We start from the raw sequence: 24277 nt of genomic DNA, 5'->3' as shown, positions 1-24277 counted from the left end.
TCCTCATTCTTGAGTCTAACTATCCCTCTGTTAGTTTTTCTCTTTTCACTGATAAATCTAAAGAAGGTTTTGTCACCGTTTTTTACAGATTGTGCTATTTTCTCTTCTGCATCAGCTTTAGCCTTTCTGATTAACTGCTTTGTCATCTTTTGATGGGTTCTCCATTTTTCTTTATCCTCTTCTGAGCCAGTGAGTTTGAATTTTTTATAGACTGTCTTTTTTGTCTTAACTGCATGTGCTACTTCTCTTGAAAACCATGTTGGTTTTCTTTTTCTTTTACTTTTACAAAGAAGCCTAATACAGTGTTTAGTTGCATCTAGAATAGCATTTTTAAAATATCCCCACTGTTCTTGTACTCCTGTAATCTGTGCCATCCCTTTTAGGGATTCATCTAGGCATCTTCCCATGTAAGAAAAATCAGTTGATCTAAAGTCTAAGACTTTTGTTTTACTATGGTTGCTTAGTACCTTTGCCTGAATATTAAACCATACAGACTGATGATCACTAGAGCCTAAGTTCTCACCCACAGACACCTCAGATACTATATCACAGGGTCAGGGTTCCACCTGGGCATCAAAACATAAGCTACAGGTAACATCCTGCACAACCTCTTGATCCATAATACAAAAAACGGAAGCAAATAAAAAATCAACATTTTTTTTTTAAACTTTTTTTTTATCTTTTAACAAAGGATATAATACAGAACAAAAAAATTCATAAATAAATGTTCCATTCAAATTTACCAAATCAAGAAAACAAACCCCAGGCAACACTCTACACCTCAGCAGAATTACTGAGATGCCCTACCTCTACTGCAACCCAGAGCAAACAGAGGGAAAAAACAATCCCGTTTACAATCCGGATTCCAGAGAAGCAAAAACAGCAAGAAACCTTCTAAACAGCAGAGCCATCTAAAATATGCACACCTCACTCTACAGGAAGTGAAGAAACACACCAAAAAAGCTCTGACATCAAAGAAACAGAACCTCCCTAAAAGGGGCGGTCCTACAGCTGACAAAAAAAGCCTTTTTTTTTAATCAACTTTCTTGAAAACAGGATTAAAAACAAACAATAAAACCCCCAATAAAAGTACATAATCTGTTACTAAAAATGGATCCTTACTGAGCCATCAATAAAATAAATAACTGCTCACATTAACAGTGTCTGCAAAAACTGCCATAAAAACCTGCACCCTGACAGGAATAATAAAAATGTCCCCTGCAGTGTTTCAGCTGAAAAAGTGCCAATTTTTTCCCTGCTTATATAGAAAAATAAAACTGGCACTTACCTTAAAATGTATCTGTCCGGCAGTAGGACAGCTCACCTGGTTTGAGAGGATGCCATCCCTCACATGGACCTTTGGAAATACAGAAAGACTGAGTAAACCTACTCAGGCTATTTAAATAGGGCAGCAAAATGTTATGGGAAAACACAGTGAGGATTGTACCCCACAAGTTCCCAATTGCCCAAAAGCCACCACCGCCCTACTGAAGAGACTGACATGGGCTAAGGCTAGACCCTTTATAAAGATCAGAGCAAACCTACTCTGCTTTCAAAATAAAAAAATCTTGATTGTAGACCAAAACTTCACCTCCACCGGCACCGCAGGCAAAGAGAATGACATATATAGCAGCTTTGCTGTATTATTCTTTGCCTCTTCCTGCTGGCAAGGAGTGATATTTTTATTGTATTAAAGCTGATGATTTGGAGTTTAATTATTGTAATTTCTGTTAATATAGTTAATATTCTGTTAACCTTAATATAGATATGTGATCCAGTAAGGCTCTATTCAACTTATCAAAGTGCACGTATGCTAGAGAGGCCTGCATTACCTCTAATCCATAATCTTACAGAAGAACAAAGGTAGCGTCAGCACTGTTTCTTGAAAAGTTAAAATTCTTTATTGAAGTAACATGAGGATAAAAAAGCAGCAACATTTCGGGTCCACCTGACCCTTAATCATGCTATGGAGCATTGTTATCCACCACCATATACACCACCTGTATGCAAATTAATTTAATTCAATTTAACTCTTTCAGTTCTCATATCTAAATTTGATATAGTTAAACCCTCTACAGGTCAAACTTAGAATTACTTACAGTTTTACTTTTTTAAAGGAAACCTTTTTTGCTTCTTTTTATTTGTATCCTTTTATACTATGTGGTGGATTTCAGTGAGATTACATTGCAATCAAAAATATTACATACAGTATAAAGCTAAAACCAAAAGATCATTTATAAAAACAAATGAAGATCGTAATCTTTATTCAAACCTAACAAATATAAGGTCTTAAGGTGTTGTATTCATCATACCTCCCTCTTTTTCAGTACCAACTCTCTATTACCACCTTTTCTTTGTTTGGGGACATGAAATCTTAATTGGCTCACTGTATGGCTTGCTGTTATAAAATGGGATGAAACTGGAAGGGTCATGTGATTACATCTAATCGATGATTTGTGGACACTAATCCTGTCCAACATATCCCCGCCCACAAGAACATTTCAAGATATACACTACATGATCAGTGTCACAGGTGTAAAAACCATTGATCTCACATTTTTTCCAATCATTAATTTGTGCAATATATTTGCCATTGATCATGGAATTGGACTTTGCACATCCTAAGCACGGGTATGATCCTTTATTAGGGGTGGTCAAATAATTTACTTTGTGACACTTACTAGTGCCTACATCTGCCTTAACCAAAAAATCCCTACTATTTCTAACTCTCCTGTAAGACTGAATAGGGGGTTTACTAAATTCCTGTATGTGAGGGTTGGATTTATTCAATACATACCAATGTTTCCTTAAAATAGCTGAAATGTTCTCACTATGTGGATTAAATTCTGACGAAAAAAAAAATTTGTTGTGTATCTTTCTGTTTTCTTCTATGTTCCCTTGTCTCCGTTACAGCTGTCTGCCTGCACTTAGAAATAAATGTAGATGGATAACCTCTATCTTTAAATGTATTGGCCATCTGATAAAGTCTGACTTTTTGTCACTTTTTATCTTTCACATTCCTCATCGTTCTTATGAATTGGCTTTTGGGAATTGAATTGAAGACCCTTTCTGGATGATAGCTTTCAAAATGTTAAAGTGTGTTGTGGTCAGTAGGTTTACAATACAGGTCTGTAATCAAATGACTACCCTGTTTGTATACACTTGTGTCCAAATAGCTAACATTTATTGTAGAATAGCTAAGGGTAAATTTCAGACACTCAGTACTACTGTTAAGCTCTTCCACAAACTCATGTAATGTTGTTAATGGGCCCCTCCATACGCCAAATACATCATCTATAAAACGAAGCCAGATTTTACAATGCCTTTGATACATTACATTGGTGTAAATAAACCATTTTTCAAATTGGCTAACAAAAATATTGGCATATGAAGGGGCCACATTAGAGCCCATGGCTGTGCCTTTTTTTTGTAAATAGTAGGTGTCTTGAAATAAAAAGTAGTTAAGATAGAGTATAATATTCAACATATCTTCTTTAAACTCACATTGTAAGGGAGTGAAATTCACATCCTGTTTTATCAAATCTAGCACAGATTGTACCCCTGCCTCATGGGGAATGGAGGTATACAGGCTTACAACATCAAGGGTAAAGATAATATCTGTAGCTTCAATCTCCACAACCCCTATTTTCTCAAGAAAATCTCCTGTATCTTTAAGAAAAGATTTTTGTGCAGCCGCCAAGGGATTCAAGAACTTGCCTAAGAAAATGTCAATATTGGACAGGACTGAGTCAGTACTAGCCACAATTGGTCTCCCTGAGGGTTCCCTCAAGTGTTTGTGTATTTTCAGGATAGTATAGAAAACCGGGGTAATGGGATCTTCTTTTATCAAAAAGGTAGCTAGGTCTTTAGTAATTACTTTATTTTGTACAGCCCTCTCCACTACTCCTGAAATTTCTTTTTTAATATCAGGTAGAGGGTCACTATCCAAAATCATATACACCCCACCATCAGATAACTGTGTCAATATTTCATGAGTGTAGTACTCATCTAATATTACTAATGCTCCGCCCTTATCCCCATTTTTAATTATATTGGAGTTATTGCTTGCCAAATCTCTAAGGGCTTTTTGCTCAGCAGCAGTAATATTATACTTTACTTTAGGATTTTCTCTTGAAAGGAGTTTTTTATGTGATTTTGAACAAACTTGATATATATCTCAACTCCTGGATTTAGGGTACTAGGCACAAATTTTGATTTATTTCTTAAACCAAGGGGTCGCAAATAAAACATAGTATTCCCATTATTAACCACAGTGTTAGTTACTTGATTAGTAGCATATTCTATTAGATGTGATGACATGACCCTTATAGTTTTATCCCATTTTATAACAGCAGGCCATACAGTGAGCCAATTAAGATTTCAGGTTATAGATCATGTACACAGGTGGTATATAAGGTGGTGGATAACAGTGCTCCACAGCATGATTAAAGGGACAGTTTACTCAAAAAAGGTCTCCCCTTTGATTTTTTCCCAATGATGCACTTTACCTGCTGGAGTGTATTAAATTGTTTCCAAGTATTTCCATTACCCTGATGTTAACATTTAAAATAATTGATTTAGCCTGTGGTATCCACACCTTTCTTGAAAGTTTTTGGCCTTAAGGCCAAGCTGTGTTAACACAACCAGCAGAAGACATTACACTCACAGTGGGGTACAGAAGAGATAAGGTAATAAAATGTTAATTTTCCATTGTTCTATACAAGTATTAGTGATTGGTTTATGGACAGATATAAGATAAAGAAGCAGTTATATGTACTCAATGTGATAAAGTAATGAGATCTGATTATACCTACAAGCTCAACCCATTTTATTAGGTTGTGGCCTCAAAACACAAAATCAGCTAATTCATATACACAAATAAACCTTAAAAAGCAAATCTCATACATTTTATACTCAGCAGCTGGTAAAAAAGTAATTGGAAACACATTAAGGGAAAAACTATTTTATAGTATACTATCCCTTTAAGGGTCAGGTGGACCCGAAACATTGCTGCATTTTTATCCTCATGTAACTTCAATAAATAATTTTACCTTTTCAAGAAATAGTGCAGACGCTACCTTTGTTCTTCTGTGAGATTATTTATATATATATATATATAGACACATTTTTTTTATCTTTCTTTCTTCATGCAGTCAGTGTTTACTGTATTCATTAATGGGGCCACTTGCTTTGTGTTTTGAATGAATGCAAAGATGAAAGCAAAATTAATGTTTTCTTTTCATTCATCCAAATGTGAATGTGCATCTCTAATAATTAAAGTTGTAGGTTCTACCTTATTGTAAATATCCTTTTAAACTGGCAATCAGTTTATTACTACTATATTATATATGATGTCATGTGTGCTTTGCCCCATATGTTCAGGTTAAATACATCTGAATTTATTTGTAGTGATTACAATCATGTAATGTCTCAGTAGATAACGTTAGCATTTTTAAATATTCACCACCAGTAAATTGCTATTAAAAATTCATTAAACTTAAAGGGACAGTCTACACCAGAATTTTTATTGTTTGAAAAGATAGATAATCCCTTTATTACCCATTCCCTAGTTTTGTATTTCCAACACAGTTATATAAATACACTTTTTACCTCTGTGATTACCTTGTATCTAAGCCTCTGCAAACTGCCCCCTTATTTAAGTTCTTTTGACAGACATCCATTTTAGCCAATCAGAGCTTGCTCACTGGAACTCCACGTGCGTGAGCACGGTGTTATCTATATGATAAACATGAACTAACACCCTCTAGTGGTGAAAAACTGTCAAAATGCCCTGAGAGAAGAGGCGGCCTTCAAGGGCTTAGAAATTAGCATATAAACCTCCTAGGTTTAGCTTTCAACTAAGAATACCAAGAGAACAAAGCAAAATTGGTGATAAAAGTAAATTGGAAAATTGTTTAAAATTACATTCTCTATCTGAATCATGAAAGTTTATTTTGGACTAGACTGTCCCTTTAAAGATACCATACATATAAAACAGCAATCTTTAAACATCTTGAATATATTTGTGTGAAGCTCTTTATTTAGTTTTTTAAACAAAGAGAAAAATAATGGGGAGTTTTTCATTGGTGGTTGGATTTGCTACAATTTTCAAATAAAATACAGGAGAAGCAGGAATACATTCAGCTTTTTAAATTATGCACAATTAAAGGGACATGAAAGTCAAAATGTAAAAATTACAATATAGCATGAAATGTTATGAGACTTTACAATGTACTTCCTATTAGACATGTGCATTCGTTTTGTTACAAATTCGTAATGAAAAATGGATATTTGTTTTGTTTTCACAAAACAAAATCTAAATTGAAAGAAGACAAAGAAATACTGACAAAATTAATTTAGGGGTTAAGATACTTACCTCTAGCGCACTGGAGAGACACACTAATCCCAACCCTTCTTCATAGAGCCGCAGGCCACGCTAATAAGAGGCTTAGGACAGCGAATACCAGGGCCTGTGTTAAAGGAGAAGGTCCTTTAGTGCAGAACCTGGGATCCACGGCGCAAAGCATTGCCTGAGGCTCCAAGAATAAGGGTAGAGATTAGCGCAACTCTCCAGTGCACTAGAGGTAAGTATAACGCTACAGGTGAACTTTTTAATCTGTAGCAAAGGAATATTTACGTTCATTTAACAAAAACAAATGTAAATGTTCCATAAATATTCAATATTTGTTTAGTTTAAAATTAAACAAATTCAAAATAGGGCAGCATAAGAATATTTGGGGAAACAAATTTTCCTAAATATTCGCTCTGAATGATTTGGACAAACCAAATTTTTTTGGCTGCTCGTCTACTTCCTATTTTCTTCACTACCATCAAACTTTGCTTTTCTCTCCTGGTATCCTGTATTGAATGATCAGCTCAAGAGCATTTATGCACTTCTGGGGGCTGGCTGAACAAATCTAGTGAGCCAATGATAAGAGCTTGTGTATAGCCACCAATCACCAGCTAGTTCCAAGCAGTGTATCGCTGCCCCTGGGCCATCTTACATATACTTTTCAACAAATGATAGCAAGAGAACAAAGTACATTTAAGAATAGATGTAAATTGAAATGTCTCTTAAAATTTATGCATGCAATGTCTGATCCATGAAAGTTTATTTTTTTATATCACTTTGAACTTTTTATGGGAAGTGAAAGTTTGAGTCTAATGAACTTTTACTATAACATTGAAAAGCTCTATTTTAATTTGACTGTACATAAAAAAGTCCTTTTTCAGAATATTTCACATATTTTAGTGATGCTAAATTTGTGTTTATTTTAGAACTGAATCTTTTTTCCCCAACACCAATAAACATTTACGCACCTACTGTGGGCACTGCCATCTTCTGCTCTGCTGAGAAACTCAAGCTCACTCGTCCTTCACCTGCAACTGAACAATGAAATCAAACAGTGATTTTACAGCTGTTGAAAATAAATACAGAAACAGAATCACCACAAACCACAACAAAAATAATTTTCTTATAATCTCCTGTCTGATAATCACGCCGCTTCTCAAGCATTCTGGCCATCTGCAGATAATTTGCTATATTTAAAATGTTTTTTAAATAAATTCTAAAGCTCTCAAATATCCATAAAATAGTGATCAGCATCAAAGAAATAACTCCAAAAATAAACTCTTTGGGAATAACTGTACACGTTAAACGTCAAATGCTATTAATATAAAGTTTTTACAGATGAATAATAATTCTATTTACTAAAGTGATTAGATTATACCTCAGGCATTGCATGGTGGTTATGCAGATTATTTGTAGATAATACCTTGCACATATGAAAAGGAAACACGTGGGACATAATGCTCTATTCATTTTTTTTAGATAATTTAAACTTCTGCACACAATCTACCCATCAATCAATCAATCAATCAATCAATCAATCAATCTATCTATCTATCTATCTATCTATCTATCTATCTATCTATCTATCATCTGTCTGTCTATCTAATCTCTATCTATCTAATATATATCTAATATATATCGGTCTGTCTATCTAATCTCTATCTATATATCTGTCTGTCTGTCTATCTAATTTTGATCTATCTATCTGCCTGCCTTCCTGTCTGTCTGCCTGTCTATTTCCCTTTAAGTTCTATAATAGTTGCCAAAAATGTTCTCAGTAGTTTCAGACAGACATGGACAATTTAGTTATAAACCGGAATAGAATATTTAAGTGATTTTGTTAGGTAAAATAAATAGTCTGAGGCTCTCATTAGTTCACTAGTTGTAGGTTGAATCTTTCCTATATTAGAGTACTTTGAATCAGCTAATTTGTAAATCAAGTTGATTTAATTCATGCAAAATTAGTTGTTTTTGTATTTAATTGATATGTCTACAAGATATTGGTTACAGATGCATTCTAATACATTTTCCCAAAATGTGCTACAGCTGAGATACATTAATTTGTGCTATATGTCTGATGTACAGCACATTTATATTTAATATTATAGTAGACTCATGGAAATAAAAAAGGCCAATTGAATCTGTTCACATTGCATTCTAAAATGTTATTTATAAAGCGCCAACAGATTCCGCAGCGCTGCCCATGGGTACAAGGATAAAAGTACAACGGAGAAACAATACAATAAGAGACAAAATTTTACAGACAAATACAGGGGGAATTGAGGGCCCTATTCCCGTGGGAATTTATAATCTAGATGGGTGGGAGGATGGGAAACAGGGGGTGGGGACTGCAAAGGTGAGAATGATATTAGTGAGGAGATAGATGAGGGTAACTTGTTAGGTAAGTGAAGTTAGTTTGTTAATAAGCGGTGATAAGCTTCTCTGAACAAAAGGTCTTTAGGAAACGTTTAAAGGAGAGGTTAGGGGAAAGCCTGACAGCTCGAGGAAGTGCGTTCCAGAGGGTTGGTGCCACACAAGAGAAGTCCTGTAGTCTAGCATGAGAGGAGGTGATGGTAGAGGATGCAAGAAGCAGCTAATTGTTGGATCTTAGGGGGCGAGTTGGGGTATATTTGTTGATGAGGACAGGTAGGGTGGGGCAGCATTGGTGAGGGCTTTGTAGGTCAGGGTGAGAATTTTGAATTTAATTCTGCTGTAAATCGGGAGCCAGTGAAGGGACTCAGAGAGAGGGGCACCAGAAACAGAGCATCAAGAGAGGTGGATTAGCCTTGCAGATGCATTTAGGATGGATTGAAGGGGAGAGAAGCAGGAGAGAGGGAGGCTAGATAGTAAGTTATTACAGTATTCAAGTCGGGTAATTACCAGGGAGTGGATTAGCTGTTTAGTAGTTTCAGCATGGACGAATGTTGGAGATATTGCGTAGGTGGTTGCGGCATGATGAAGAGAGCAATTGGATGTGGCGAATGAAGGACATATTTGAGTCAAGTGTGACTCAGAGGCAGTGGACTTGGGGTGATGGGGAGATAGTGATGCCGCCAACAGTGATGGAAAAATTAGAAACTGGAGTAGAGTTAGGGGGGGGGGGGGTTGGAAGTAGTTCAGTTTTGGACATGTTTATTTTTAGGTGGTAAGAGGCCATCCAGGAAGAAATGCCAGATAAGCAGTCGTTGATGTGAGAATTGACAGAAGGAGAGAGTGCAGGGGTGGAAAGGTAGATCTGGGTATCATCAGCATAGAGATGGTAGTTGAAGCCATAGCTGTTTATAAGTTTACCCAGTTAAGAAGTGTAAATAGAGAAGAGTAGAGGACCCAGGACAGAGCCTTGAGGTACTCCAACAGACAGATGCAATGGAGAGGGGGAGTCACCAGCAAAAGAGATGGAGAATGATCTGTTATGATAAGAGTGAATCCAGGAGAGGGCAGTGTCACAGAGCCAAAGAGATCTGAGAGTCCGTAGGAGAAGGGGATGGTCAACAGTGTCAAAGGCAGCAGAGAGGTCAAGTAAGACGAGTATGGAGTAGTAGCCTTTGTTTTTAACAGAAAGGAGGTCGTTAGTAACCATGGTGAGGGCAGTCTCAGTTGAGTGTTGGGGACGGAAGCCAGATTGCAGAGGATCGAGCAATGAGTTGGAGGACAGGAAGTGGGTTAGGCAAACAAAAGCTAGTTTTTCAAGGATTTTTTAAGCTAGCGGTAGCAGTGATATGGGGTGGTAGTTTGCAGGAGCATTAGGGTCAAGGAAGGGTTTTTTGAGGATGGGGTGACCGTTGAATGTTTGAAGGAGGCAGGGAATGAGCCGGAGTGAGAGTGGGAGACAGAGAAGGTATTAGATGTGAAGGAATAGTGTCAAGTGGGCAGGTAGTGAGGTGTGAGGAAGACAATAGGGAAGCCACTTCACTGTCAGTGGTTGGGAGGAGGGTGCAGAGAGCAGCAGATGAGGTGACTGGGAGTGAAGTTGGGAGATTGCAGGCTTGAGGTGTAAGAGTGAAGAATGAACTTATAGTGCATGAAATCAGGTTCAGAGTGGGATTTCCTCCAAGCACGTTCAGCAGTGCAGGAGCATTTTTGCAGGTGGTGTGTTTGCTGGGAGTGCCAGGGCTGGAGCTGACGACGTGGGGCTTTGCAAAGTTGGGGAGGAGAGAGAGTGTCAAGTGCATAGGAGAGGGTATTGTTATAGTGGGTTATAGCAAGGTAAGGGCAGGATATTGTGGAAGTGTGGGGGAGGTGCATTTGAATAAGGTTGGAGAGTTGGGGAGGGTCTACAGTGTGCAGATTTCTACAGGTGTGAGGGGGGGAAGTAGGTTTAGTCTGTATATTAAGATTAAAAGTGAGCAGATAGTGGTCTGAGATGGGAAATGGTTGACAGGCAACATCAGAGAGAGAGAGCAGAGATAGGAGAATACCAGATCAATAGAGTGCCCATCACAGTGGGTAGGGAATATGGTGGATTGTGAGAGGCCGAAGGAGTTAGTGAGTGAGAGAAGTTTAGAGGCAGCAGGGGCAGATGGGTTGTCAATGGGGATGTTGAAGTCCCCTAGGATTAGAGCAGGTGTATTTGTAGAGAGAAAGTAAGGAAGCCAGGCAGCAAAGTTGTCAAGGAATTGGGAGGTTGGTCCAGGGGGGTGATAGATAACTGCCACTCTGAGAGAGAGGGGGGAGAACAGGCAAATGCAGTGGACTTCAAAGGAAGAAAAGGAGATAGATGGAAATGGGTGATAGGTACTGATAGGAGCAGGAGGGGGAGAGTAAGATATGCCAACACCGCCACCATGTCTCTCACCTGGCCTAGGTGTGTGGCTAAAGAGGAGACTTATGGTAGTTTATCCCAGGCATTCTTGAAATCTTTTACAGCATTTGCCCTTACCACCTCTGTTGAAGTCCTTGTCCTGGAGTTGCTGTTTATGTGAAAAATGCTTCCATGCTCAGCTTTATTAAATCCCTTAACATACTGTATGTTCAGATAACTCCTAGTACTGAATTATTCCTTCAATAAAGGATACCAAGATAACTAAGCTAATTGGATAATAAAAGAAAAGTGGAAGAAAGTGGAAGAAAGTTGTTTAAAAATGCATGTTCTATTGGAATCATGAAAAAATTGGTTTCATGTCCCTTTAATTAACAATAAAAAGATGGGAAAAAAAAGTATTTATTATCAGAATCATGAAAGAATAATTTTGGGTTTCATGTCTACTGACTACTTTAAGATATCACTGCTATTAATTTACATTGCACATAGTATATTTACACCATGTAAGACAGACAAGTTTTTTAACTTTAACCCCCTAGATGATGGAGACAGCAACAGCACATTGCCCTAGATTTATAGACACATGTAAGGTTGCTGAGGGACCTTGGTGTAATGACAATATCATGTCCGAAATTCATGAAAGGGATAGTAAACACCAAAATATAATTTTTTAAAAAGATAGATAATCCCTTTATTTACCATTCCCCAGTTTTGCATAACCAACAATGCTATAGAAATATACTTTTTACCTCTGTAATTACCTTGTAATTAAGCCTCTGAAGACTGCCTCCTTATCACAGATCTTTTGACAGACTTGCATTTCAGGCAATTAGTGCAGACTCTTAAATAATTCCACGTGCATGAGCACAATGTTATTTATATGAAACACATGAACTAATGTCCTTTAGATATAAAAAACTGTCAAATGCATTCAGATAAGAGGCGGCCTTCAAGGGCTTCAAAATTAGCATTTGAGCTTATCAAGGTTTAGCTTTCAGCTAAGAATTCCAAGAGAATGATGATAAAAGTAAATTAGTACGATGTTTAAAATTACATGCCCTAGCTGACTCATGAAAGTTTAATTTGGACTTTACTGTCCCTTTAAGTCTTACTTCACCTATATTTCCAAGCATATTGTTAGTGGGTATACTTGCTGAATGATTGGCATTTCATAAACCTTGCAGACTGAATGAGCAGCTGAAAATGGGCGTTCCTTAGCTATTATTGCAGAATTATTAAAGATTCTATTGCCCCGTGTGAAGTGTCTTGTCTGACTACTTTAAATCTGACAAAGTAAACTTGTTTGTTTTTCTTTCATTTTACTTTTTACTTTTTCAACATTTTCTCTTGCTCTTATGTTAGAGTGTGCTGTTTTACTAAGGTGTAGCCACCAATCAGCAAGTGCTACCCAGGAGCTGAACCAAAAATGGGCCGGCTCCTATGCTTACATTCCTGCTTTTTCAAATAAAGATAGCAAGAGAACGAAGAAAAAATTACAATAGGAGTAAATTAGAAAGTTACTCAAAATTGCATGCTCTATCTGAATCTTGCAGCTGTGACAAGGGTCAGGTACATATCTCTTTTATGTAGTGATCTTTCAATTGGGATGTTGCGTTCTGCTGCTATATTTTAGTTTAATAACTTAAATCCAGGCCACTGAATAGCACCCACTTGCAGCCAAAGGGTAAAAAAATATTTTTAAATTAATATGCAACTGAGATATAAATAGAAATGAATTATTATATCTGCCTCAATGGTGTTTTAATTCTGGTGAGTTATCACCTCAGTACCCATTCAGGATATTCATCTCTTTGATACAATATTGTGCATAATTTAAGACATTTCTTTTTCTCAACAATCTTCTATTCTGAATTGTTTAATTTGTCCTCGGTTCCCATGGCAATCAAATACATTTAAAAAGACTTGGGGTTCATTAATTTTAAGAGTTCAATAAATTAGCGGAAATAATCAAGACTTCAATCTTTTGGATAATTACACTTTGCTGTCAGAGAAAAATGCCAGCCTCTGTAAGAAGCATTTGTTTTAATACCCAGTGAGATTGCAATTATTAAATACTCAATGTTTCCATAAGGTAACCTGCCACCTAATTAGTAAAAAAATCAGATGCAGTAATATAGTAATACATGATTAAATATCCCAATTGCATATCTGTTTGTTTAATGGGAGACAAATCTAAAAATAGATAGATAAATAGGCGTGAATGGATGCATACCCTTTTCTATGTTAGTGGCTATTTAAAAGTTATCAATCATTTTAAAAAGTGTAAGTGTATTTTAACTGGTTTCCCAGAGCACAGCAGTGTCCCTCACAAAATATGCTAAAAATGAAAGTACACATACAGACAATATTTTTGTAAAATCTATCTATTTCTCTATCTATCATCTATCTATCTATATTTCTATTAAAAAAAGATTTTTAAAAAAGATTAAAAAAAACAAACAAACATTAAAATTGTTCAAATCGATATTGCATATTTTCGAGGTATTTGACTGTGAAGGGCTCACAAAAATTACAAACCCCCACGCTGATGTTACAACAGAATAAAAAATAAACAAAGCTATACAAAATAAAAAAAAATTAAAACTAAACTAATACCCCTATAAAAATAAAAAATCCCCCCCCCCAAATAATAATAGTTAGTTTAGGTTTTTTTATCGTTAGTTTTTTTTTGGGGGGGGTTTGGTGGATGGGGGGGTTACTGTTAGGGGGGACTTAGTATTTTTTAAATGTAAAAGAGCTGTTAACTTAGGGCAATGCCCTACAAAAGGCCCTTTTAAGGATTATTGGTAGTTTAAATTTGGGGGTGTTTTTATTTTGGGGGGTCTTTTTTATTTTTATAGGGATTAGGTTTAATTTTTTTTTATTTTTGATAATTTTGTTATTTTTTTCTGCAATTTTAGGGCTTTTTCTTTTTTGTAATTTTAGATTAATTTTTTGTAATTTAATGTTAGCTTTTATTATTTTAATTGTATTTTAGTATTGGGGTTAATTTAGGGGGTGCTAGGTTAGGAGACTTAGTAATTAAATTAGTTATTTGCGTTGTGGGGGGTTGGTGGTTTAGGAGTTAATAGGTCAATTAGGTTTATTGCGGTGTGGGGGTTTGGCGGTTTTCAGGGATAATAGGTTAATTAGGTTTATTGCGAAGTGGGGGGTTGGCGGTTTAGGGGTTAATATTTTAATTATGTTATTTGCGGATTAGGGGTTAATTACTTTATTATTTTGTGATGTGGGGGTTGGCGGTTTTGGTGTTTGTTAATACTTGTGCGGGAGGTTAGTTTTTTTTTGTTATACTTCGTGGGGGCGGCTAGTTTTTTTTGTTATTTCGTGCAGGTGGTTACGTGTTTTTATTTTATGTCTTGTGGGCGGTTACTTGGTTTTTTGTTATTTTGTGCGGGCGATTGCGTTTTTTTTTTTTAAGGCTTTGTTTGCCTACGCTGCATCCAGGTGGATTCTTTTGGCTGCCTCGCGCAGCCAACATTCCATTGAGGATGAGCGTGCAACTGGCAACACCGACGGGACGCGTTACAAACGCAATTATAGTATATATATATATATATATATATAAAGTAACAAAAAACTTGCACTTACTGGTCTTTTTTCTCAAAAAACAAACACTTTACTGTAACGTTTCGGAGATAGAGTATCCCCTTCCTCAGACATAGTGTAATGACAACTCATACAATTTATATATTAAAAAATGCCAAATTGCAGTCATGGCAACCACCTTAAACAAAACAGAACAAAACCAAACAGTGTTAATATTGATGACAAGTAAATAGTCAATGCTTGAAACTATTCATAAAACTAATAAGTGATTTGATAGAAATAAGTGACAATGTGATTTCATCCCTCTCTTGTCCAACCCTCTTGACTCTACAGTATAATTCGGCACTAAAATCAACACTTTACAAAACTGCACCCTCCACTCTTCGACGTACATCAATCACTCGACGGCAATCGTGGCACACTAAACAGACCAGATATCTTCAGCAATGCTCACGGGCCGCTGAACGGCAGTGGAGGAAATCACGCACCTTTGCTGATTTCCAACATTATAAATTCACCCTTAAGTCCTACAACTCTGCGCTTAGCCTGGCAAAACAAGTCTATTTCTCCTCCCTCGTGTCATCTCACGCATCCAACCCCAGAAAACTGTTCTCAACCTTTAACTCCCTTCTACGTCCGCCTGCCCCCCCGCCCGCTACCAAACTCACTGCTCAAATTATTGCTGATCACTTCAAAAATAAAATTGACACGGGGGCGGAGCTGGCCACGGAGCTGAGTAGCAGCACATCTAGAGAGCTCTGCCGTGAAAAGTTTAATATTTGGCTATTTGGGATCAAAAACACCCGTAAATTTTGCCTAGTACTGATGCAGAAGGTAACCTGTTGCTTAAAGACCAAACTGGTCCAAAGATTATACCCATTTATTTGAAGCAACCTGAAAAGATTGAGAGTATTGATCTCACACCGGATTTCCAGCCCCCGCAATCTAGAAGCTGCGTCTCAACCTAGCCTGCCTGCAGCATACGACTCCGGAGGGTCGAGGCTCCGCTCCGGAGAAGTTGCTGAAGTGGACACGCTCTCTCTTTACCTCCGGTGACCTACAGGAGATTGCTCCGACACTTACCCCACCAAACCACAACCCGCCACTGCGGCAACCTCGGACACTTGGAGATCGGCCGGAGCGGCTGCAACGACACCGGAGGTACTTTACCGGGGCTGAGAGGCCCCCCTGGATGATCACCCGTTTGGAAATATCTACTCTACCAGATCTGAAGAGACTGTAGTTTTGGCGCGAGCGGCCGCCATATTGGACAGCGTGATCGCAACATAAGGATCTGGGTGAGTCGCAGCACAATCACACTATACAGTCACAAACACTTACCAGCCGCAGGCCTGCACTTGGAACACCCGTTCTCAGTGCACTTAAGGGGCTATCCGGAAAAAGAGACTGTCAAGCTCAGCAACCAGCCCGAGAACCTATAACTGAGGGGAGAGACTTTAAGAACAATATGCTAACCTCCACAGAAAGAGCCTAAATCGCTTTATCGCTACTGACACGCTATTCAGTTTTCTCCTACTGCATGACAGGCCTACAAACTATAGGAGATACTTGAGACATTGGTAAATCTTTAACACCAGCACAGCAAGCATTGTTTATATTTGTTACAACCTCCCTAGCCCATGAAAGAGAATCAGTTAATGGGATATTAAAGATACTCTGGAAGTGTAAACATAGCTGGATACCTACTACTCACACAGCCCAAAAGTAGGCCCTGTAGACTGCTTTATTTCTTACTGGGAACCTCTACACAAGCAATTTGAGCCAGAGATTGACCCCACCATTTGGTGACGCGTCCACATTACAATCTGAGCAGCTTAACCGGTTATAGGCCAGCAATTACAAGCATTACCCCCCTCCCTGCCATTTCCCACCAGATACTACTGGTGGGTCATATCCTCACCCCCTTTACCCACTTCGTCAATAGGAGACACATACCCAGGGGAGAGGGGTTCATTCTCACGACTGCAACCATCACCATATCTCCCGTTTTGGAAAATAGAGGCTGAACATATATAAAGAATACACTTCAAGGAGAAGGTCCCGCTTTTCATTCTCTCACTGTTGCAGATATACATATCCAAGTAAATCAAGGCACCAGATATAAAGACTCCCAGATTAGGCTGCCCTCACCAGAGCGCCCTCTTCACCTGGAGGGAATAGACCATAGCAACATGTAATTGAACACTAATTGTTCGTGGCCCCGCCGGCTAATGGGTTCCTAATAGCATATGTAAAATAATTAAGCAAGCTCTCAACATTAACATACATATATCACTTGATAGTCTCGCATCCCGTAAATACAAGATGTCGCAGGCCCAGAAAAGGAAGCAGAAGCCCCATGCTACGCCAAAAAGAACTGTGGTGGATCATTTTCAGCACCGCTCTAACATGGCCCAGGCGAGATCAGAAGATGAATACTCAGACACGGGGAGTGCCTCAGACACCCAGACCGGTTCAATCTTAAAGCAAAAGGCCTCACAGGCCCTGGAGATATCTAATAGTACTAACAACAATATGATAGAAACCATCCAATCCCTGCTAACCTCACATCACGATTCCTTGACTAAGAGATTTGATAGATCGCATGCCGACTTGAAGAGAGATATCGGTCTCATAGGAGAGAGAACTGATGCGCTGGATCGCAAACAAGAAGACTTGGCAATAGATCACACCAACCTTCTTAGCTACTCCCAATCCCTGGCCATTCAGATCACTGATTTGGAATTGAAGCTGGCGGACCTAGAAGACAGGTCACATCGCAACAATATACGCATCAAAGGCGTGCCGGAATCAGTTCTACCACAGGACCTTGAGAAATATCTACATGGTCTATTTGAAGCTGTATTGGGGTCAGCGACAGGTGATGAGAATCTCATAGACAGAGTACACAGAGCCCTCAGGGCACGAACAGCGGATGGTGGACAACCAAGAGATGTGATAGCGAGGCTTCACTACTATACCTACAGAGAAAAAATCATTAGAGCCTTAGCCAGAGACAAGCAATTGCCTGAAGGGTATGCAGGTCTGCAAATCTACCCGGATCTTTCTACTCACACGCTCCAGATCCGCAAACATTTCCAGCCCTATACTAAAATACTGAGAGAGAGAGATCTGAAGTACAGGTGGAAGTTCCCTGTAAGGCTGTTTATCACCAAGGACAGTCACCAATATATGGCCTCTACCCCTCAACAGGCACGTGAGTTGCTGTAAAAGTGGAACTTGCTCCCTCCAGATGGAGGAGATCGCTCTCCCGACACAGAAATAGGCAATGGACTGAGGGCGTCAGCCCCACCATGGAAACCGCTACCACAAAGATCCTCTGGTACTCATGGAACATCCAACGAAGCCTTTAAGAAGCACAGAGATTCTACTGATTCACAACGAGATGCAAACAAGTAGAGAGCCTGTCTGCTTTTCTTTTTGTTCTACTTGTTTTACTTACTTTGTTCATTCTATCTGCTGGACCCTCTGAAAGACGAAGATGACTCACCATAGGAGGGAGTGCTCTACAATGTTTAAGGACTGCTATCCTGCCTAAGCAGGATGAAGATGGGTGAGACCTAAGCAATCATATATTGTTGCTTATTTGTTTACCCAAGTAATGGACACTTACCATAATCCTTAAATATGCCTGTTTCTTTACTTATGCCCACATGTAAATTGTTGTTTTGTTATATTGAGTTATTGATCACATATTTATTGTTAGTCTATTACACAGACTTATATACTTAGGCAATTGAACACCTATAAGCTTATTTATACTGTCCCCTTCAGCACTTAGTAGCAGGAGACACAGGGAGGAGACTGAATCTGTATCTGAGCGCCCATAACTAGTACGTGGCCCCCATCATGCTAGGACCTTCTCCATGAGTCTGACATACACTCTACCCATATCATATCTTAATGCCTCCTGCTAAGCCCTGTCCTATATTGGGAGTATAGAGGCATCAAATCTAACTTAAGCATGACTACCTCACAAAACGACTAACCTGCCCTTGCAGATACTTTAGCTGTAAGTCTCTAACTCCTATGGCAAGTCGATCCACAGTTAGTACCCTAAAGATTAGGGATAATTCCATGCCCTCTAGTGCTCCATCCTCTTTAGACATAAGCCACTAACCTAAGCAATGCCTTTATTGTTTAATGTCCTAGCCGTCTGTCATGCAGAGGACCCTGGACTACGACCCTAATGCTCCCCTCAGTTAGTCCAACTGCGATAAGGCATAGATCAGATTCCTAGCGAGAACCTGCTTGTGTAATGAATAGGGCTCTATACAAGGCACAGGGAATTAAGTAATGCCCAGAAAGGGAAAGGTAGTTGATACGCCACTAATCACTTTACGTTGCATCGCCCAGTTCTGTTCAAAATCCCTCCTGTTGTTGTTGTTGTTGAGATTAATGTTTATAATATGAGGTTTACAGCATTGAATGTTCTATTATGTATGATGTACATATGCAATACATATGCTTTTTCATTCCACAGATTTATAACCCATATTTTAAGTCGACGGGGTCGTGGACCCCTCTCCGCTCAGCTCCTCCCCACCATATTAGTTGTACCCCACTGGCAAAGACCGGTTGGTGCACTCATTGCGAAAGTGTATACTTATCACTTTTATCCAGTCATAGAGGTTTCCTTTTATAATACCTCTCAGTTAATATATATCACGTTTTCCTAGCCCTCACAGCATAAGACTGATCCGCCACATTTGACTGCTAGACTGATTTACCACCCTAAGTAACCCAGGCAGCCCCCCGCCACTCCCAAAATGGCCCCGATACGTATAGCTACGCTGAACGCGCAAGGCTTAAATTCCCCCACTAAGAGGAAATTGCTACAGCGATATCTCCTAGCACACAAAGTACACATAATGTTCCTACAGCAGACACACTGGATGGGGGAACCCCGACTCTCTGGGATTTCCCGATACTTCCCAGTATGTGAAACTGCCTCCAATTCTGAGGGCAGGACCAAAGGAGTTGTCCTCCTGATTAGTAGAGACTTGTCTTTTACCATGGAGTATATTGAAAGAGATAGTGAGGGTAGGTACCTGATACTTATCTGTTCACTTAATAACACACTGTTCACACTAGTCTCATTATATGCACCTAATTCCAAACAAGTTCCCTTCCTCTGCAAATTATTAGCACACGTAGAACAGATCAAAAGAGGACACCTAATTATTGGGGGGGATTTCAACATGGTCTGGGACCCAGCCAAAGACAAGCAATCCACCATTACGACACACTCTGACAGAAACGTCTCATCTACCTCCAATGCTTTCCGGAAACTCATATACCAACACAACCTCTATGACGCTTGGAGATGCTTAGCACCTTCAGAGAAAGACTTTACACACTACTCAAAAGCCCACAATTCATATTCCAGGATTGATCATATATTCTGTGATTCGTGGTCTCTAGACCAACTTACTAACCCTTCCATCAGACCGTGTACATGGTCAGACCATGACATGGTCTGCTTAGATTTCACTCAGCTACAAGCCCTGACTAATAGGCTGCCATGGCGACTTTCTGAGCAATGGCTCTCTGATATAGAGCTTCCGGCACTCCAAGAGGTTGTGAAGGAGTTCCTGTCACATAATGACACAGGAACCACCGACATTGACATGGTCTGGGCCGCTCTTAAAGCATACCTACGGGGTCATTTTATTAAAAAAATGGCCCGACTGTGCAAAGAGCATAGCCAGCCCTTAGCGAAGTTATATGGAGATCTTCGTGCCCTTGAACAGACAAACAAAACGATCCCTAGTGTTCAAGTAGCCAATCAAATTGGACTTATCAGGGAAAAAATCTCCAAGAGAGATCTGTCCCGGGTCCAGGAGAATCTACATAAGCTCAAACAATTGTATTACCACAAAGGCAATAGGGCAGACAAGCTTCTAGCTAAAAAATTACGCATGCGCACACTACAGAAAAGGATACCCCACATAGCGACGTGCAGTGGTGTGGTACACTCTCCTAAAGAAATAGGCGCTGCGTTTGCTAGTTACTATTCTTCACTATACAATCTTGAGCAATCTGAAGCAATTGGCAGCTCTGACCATGGCGACATTCTCAAATTCTTAAAAAACACTACCTGTGCCCACTCTAACTGAGGAATCTAAAGCCGAATTACAGCGACAGTTCACATTAGAAGAGGTCAAAGCAGCCATAGAGGACCTCGCACCCCATAAGGCCCCTGGGCCAGATGGGTTCACGGCAATGTTCTATCGAACACTTAGCCCGATCATAACCCTGATACTGCTCCGACTTGCAGAATTCCTAGAAGCCAACATTACCACAATTCACAAGGAAGGTAAAAACCCATTACTGTGCTCTAGCTACAGGCCCATCTCACTCATCAACGTAGATGCAAAAATCTACACTAAAATATTGGCTAATAGGCTAGGGAAGCACTTGCAGACAATTATACACCTAGATCAGGTGGGCTTTGTACAAGGAAGGCAGGGTTCCGATAATACCCGGCGCCTTTAAAATATCTTCTCAGAAGCCGTGGATATGGGACTCCTGGTACTCACCCTGTCGTTTGATGCCGAAAAGGCCTTCGACAGGGTGAGATGGGACTACCTATTTCAAACTCTATCAGCGTTTGGAATACCGGACTCATTCATCACAGCGACCAAGGCGCTGTACTCGGCCCCCACCGCAGTTGTTAGAGGGTTGGGATTCTGCTCCCCTAAGATCACAATCAGTAACGGAATCAGACAGGAATGCCCCCTCTCCCCCCTATTGTTTGTTTTGGCTATTGAGCCCCTGGCGATCGCAATTAGAGAATCAAAACAGATTCATGGCATACATATGCATGATACCCCTCAGAAGCTTGCGCTATTTGCCGATGACCTTACGGTCTTTCTTTCAGACCCAGTTGACTCTATCCCCCCGTTAATGGCCCTTTTCGCACAATTCGGAGAAATCTCTTATTACAAACTTAATGTGACCAAGACGGAGGCCTACTCCCTTAATATTCCGCAGCATGAAAGGGAAGAGATCCAGCTTGCTTACTCCTTCAAGTGGTCCTGCAAAGCAGTTCGTCACTTGGGAGTCTTTCTCTCCCATAAAAAGTCGGTGGTGATCAAAGAAAACTTTGAAAAGCTGCTAACAGCCGTCACATCGGAGCTTCACTGTAAAAGATATAGTGAAATATCTTGGATGGGCAGAATAGCGGCTCTTAAAATGATGATCTTACCAAAGATTACCTACCTGTTCCGCTGCATTCCGATGCCAGTCCCATATACATTGATTAGGAAGTTTCAGACCCTCTTTAACTCATACACTTGGCAGGATAAAAGACCCCGGGTGGCTGCACACATCCTGCAGATGCCGATAGAGAAGGGAGGCCTTGGCCTCCCTAGCGTTCGGAAATATTATGAAGCGGCAATGCTAACCCATGCTACAGCGTGGAGTAAAGATCTCCCCCCAACAAGGTGGAGAGATTTAGAGCAGGCCTCACTGCCAGCTTACGTCTATCTCGAAGATTTGCTTTGGCTACCCCCACACTGGCAAGCCAAAGTTCATGTCGCCAACAACATAGTGAAAGGATGTCAAGAAGCTTGGAATAAGCTGCGTCATAACAAACTGGTGGCCCCGCACCCCTCACCAATACATCCAATAAGGGCCCTTCTAGTGGGGCTACTTAATACACATCTTAGCGCATGGGCTACTACGGGCATAAACACAGTGGGTGACTTTTACTGCAACGGACACTTAAGAACACATAGAGACATGCTGAGCCTCCCTACACTAACTCCCAAACACCAATTTGACTTACTGAGACTCCGTACACTGTTGAAATCCTGGGGCTTCCTAGACGAACCATTGAGAGACCTGACTATTTGGGAGACACGATGGACAACCAATACCCAGCAACATAAACCCCTCACAGTACATTATCACTGTCTTATTGAAGAAGAGACTACTCCAAAAACAATTCATATGACTGCATGGGAGAGAGACTTGCAGGCCACATTTCCACCAGACGCCTGGAGCAAGGCCATTAGCTTAACGAAAAAAGCAACCCATTGCGTTACTCTCTATGAGTTATACTTCAAAATAATCACCAGATGGCACTTAGTACCTACAAAACTACAGAAGCTTTTTCCTGACCACTCACAACAGTGTTGGAGGGAGTGTGGAGAGCCGGGGTCCCCCATCCATGTCTGGTGGACCTGCCCTAAACTGACGACTTACTGGCAGAAAATCGAAAAGATCTGTAAAGACTTAGAGCTAGCGCCAACCTTGAGTCCAGCCCTAGCCATACTGCACCTAGGTATGGACAAGCTCCCCAAAACCAAGCAAAAGCTCTTGATATATATCCTCCTCTCTGCTAAATTGCTAATAGCCAGGAATTGGAAAAAGAGTCAACCCCCCAGAATACAGAGTGTAATTGAGGGAGTGAACTATATCAAAAATATGGAAAATTACGTGGCTAGAAAACAAGGGCAATTACATAATTACTGCCTAATTTGGGAACCGTGGGAATCCATGTTGACTCACCTAACTCCCACTTGAACCCTCAGAAATAGGAAGATATATAGAAATACGTTTCTTCTAGCTACCCCAACTTCCAACCTCCTCATATGCCCCTCTCCCCCCACACCTTCCCAGAAACCAAGACAGAAGCCCAATATCCTCACTAGCAGATAATGAGCGGAGAGGGGTTGGAAGGCCCCTCCATACTAATAGGAAACTGTGATGTAACATGATAGTTAAAACCACACTACTTAATCACTTCCATTGACTGGATTGCTGTTCTAAGGATAACACCTTTATAGAACGATGATATACGATTGTATACCCATGAAAGTTTACTATATATATAAAAGGTGACCTCTGTAAAAACGAGGACTCCCTTGCAGGGAGAAACTTGCATTATCATTGGTATTCTACCGTTACTGAACCTTGCACATGTAAATATACTTTTTATGCTTTATTGAATTTTTTTTTTTTTTTTTTAATTTTTTTATTTGTTTTAACAAGAATAACATTGTCTGGGGATTCGCAGATCCCCTGCATATCATAGTACAAAGCAAATCCTAGATTGTTAGAATGAAATACAAACAAACAAAAAGGAGATAGATCGTTGGAAAGGATACAGCTAAATTGTTAAAGTATCCGAGATAGAAGTCAGTACATTACATGAGTTATTACCAAAGAAAAAAGGAAGGGGGGGGGGGGAATGAAGGAGTAGGGTTCATCCTTATGGGTGGGGAGGGAGGAAAGGGAAGGAAAGTATCTATCAGAATTCGTCAAGAGCAGGAGATATGTGCGTTACTATACCCTGACCTGGGGGAGCCATGTGGTGTCGTGTGTTTCCGTCCAGTCGGCCCAAACCATCTCAAACAAGTCACTTTTGTCCAGACTATAGAATATATCCCTTTCCATGGCCTGTAAGTAGGCCATGTTCCTAAGGATATCAGACCATCCAGGGGGGGAAGTTTTCTTCCAGCATCTAGCAATGCAGGTTTTAACCGAGGTCAGAAGATAAATACAAAAGATCTGTTGGTGTTTGGGGAGGGTATGTAAGTTCAAGTGTAGGAGTGCTGTGGCAGGGC

At 39.8% G+C, this 24277-nt stretch overlaps 1 protein-coding gene across 1 annotated transcript in view; it reads right to left on the bottom strand.

Moving 5' to 3' along the window:
• The window catches only part of PKHD1 (PKHD1 ciliary IPT domain containing fibrocystin/polyductin), a 1710134-nt gene that overhangs the window by 536125 nt on the left and 1149732 nt on the right, over window positions 1–24277 (bottom strand). Inside the window, exon 51 of the mRNA XM_053709557.1 lies at window positions 7321–7386. Within this exon, the coding sequence (XP_053565532.1) occupies window positions 7321–7386 (66 nt within the window). The remainder of the gene's footprint in view (window positions 1–7320; window positions 7387–24277) is intronic.

Source organism: Bombina bombina, chromosome 4 (assembly GCF_027579735.1).
Source record: "Bombina bombina isolate aBomBom1 chromosome 4, aBomBom1.pri, whole genome shotgun sequence".
Classification (NCBI taxonomy): domain Eukaryota; kingdom Metazoa; phylum Chordata; class Amphibia; order Anura; family Bombinatoridae; genus Bombina; species Bombina bombina.
Note: the sequence above shows the minus strand (reverse complement) of the source record. Positions and strands in the feature narration are given on the sequence as shown.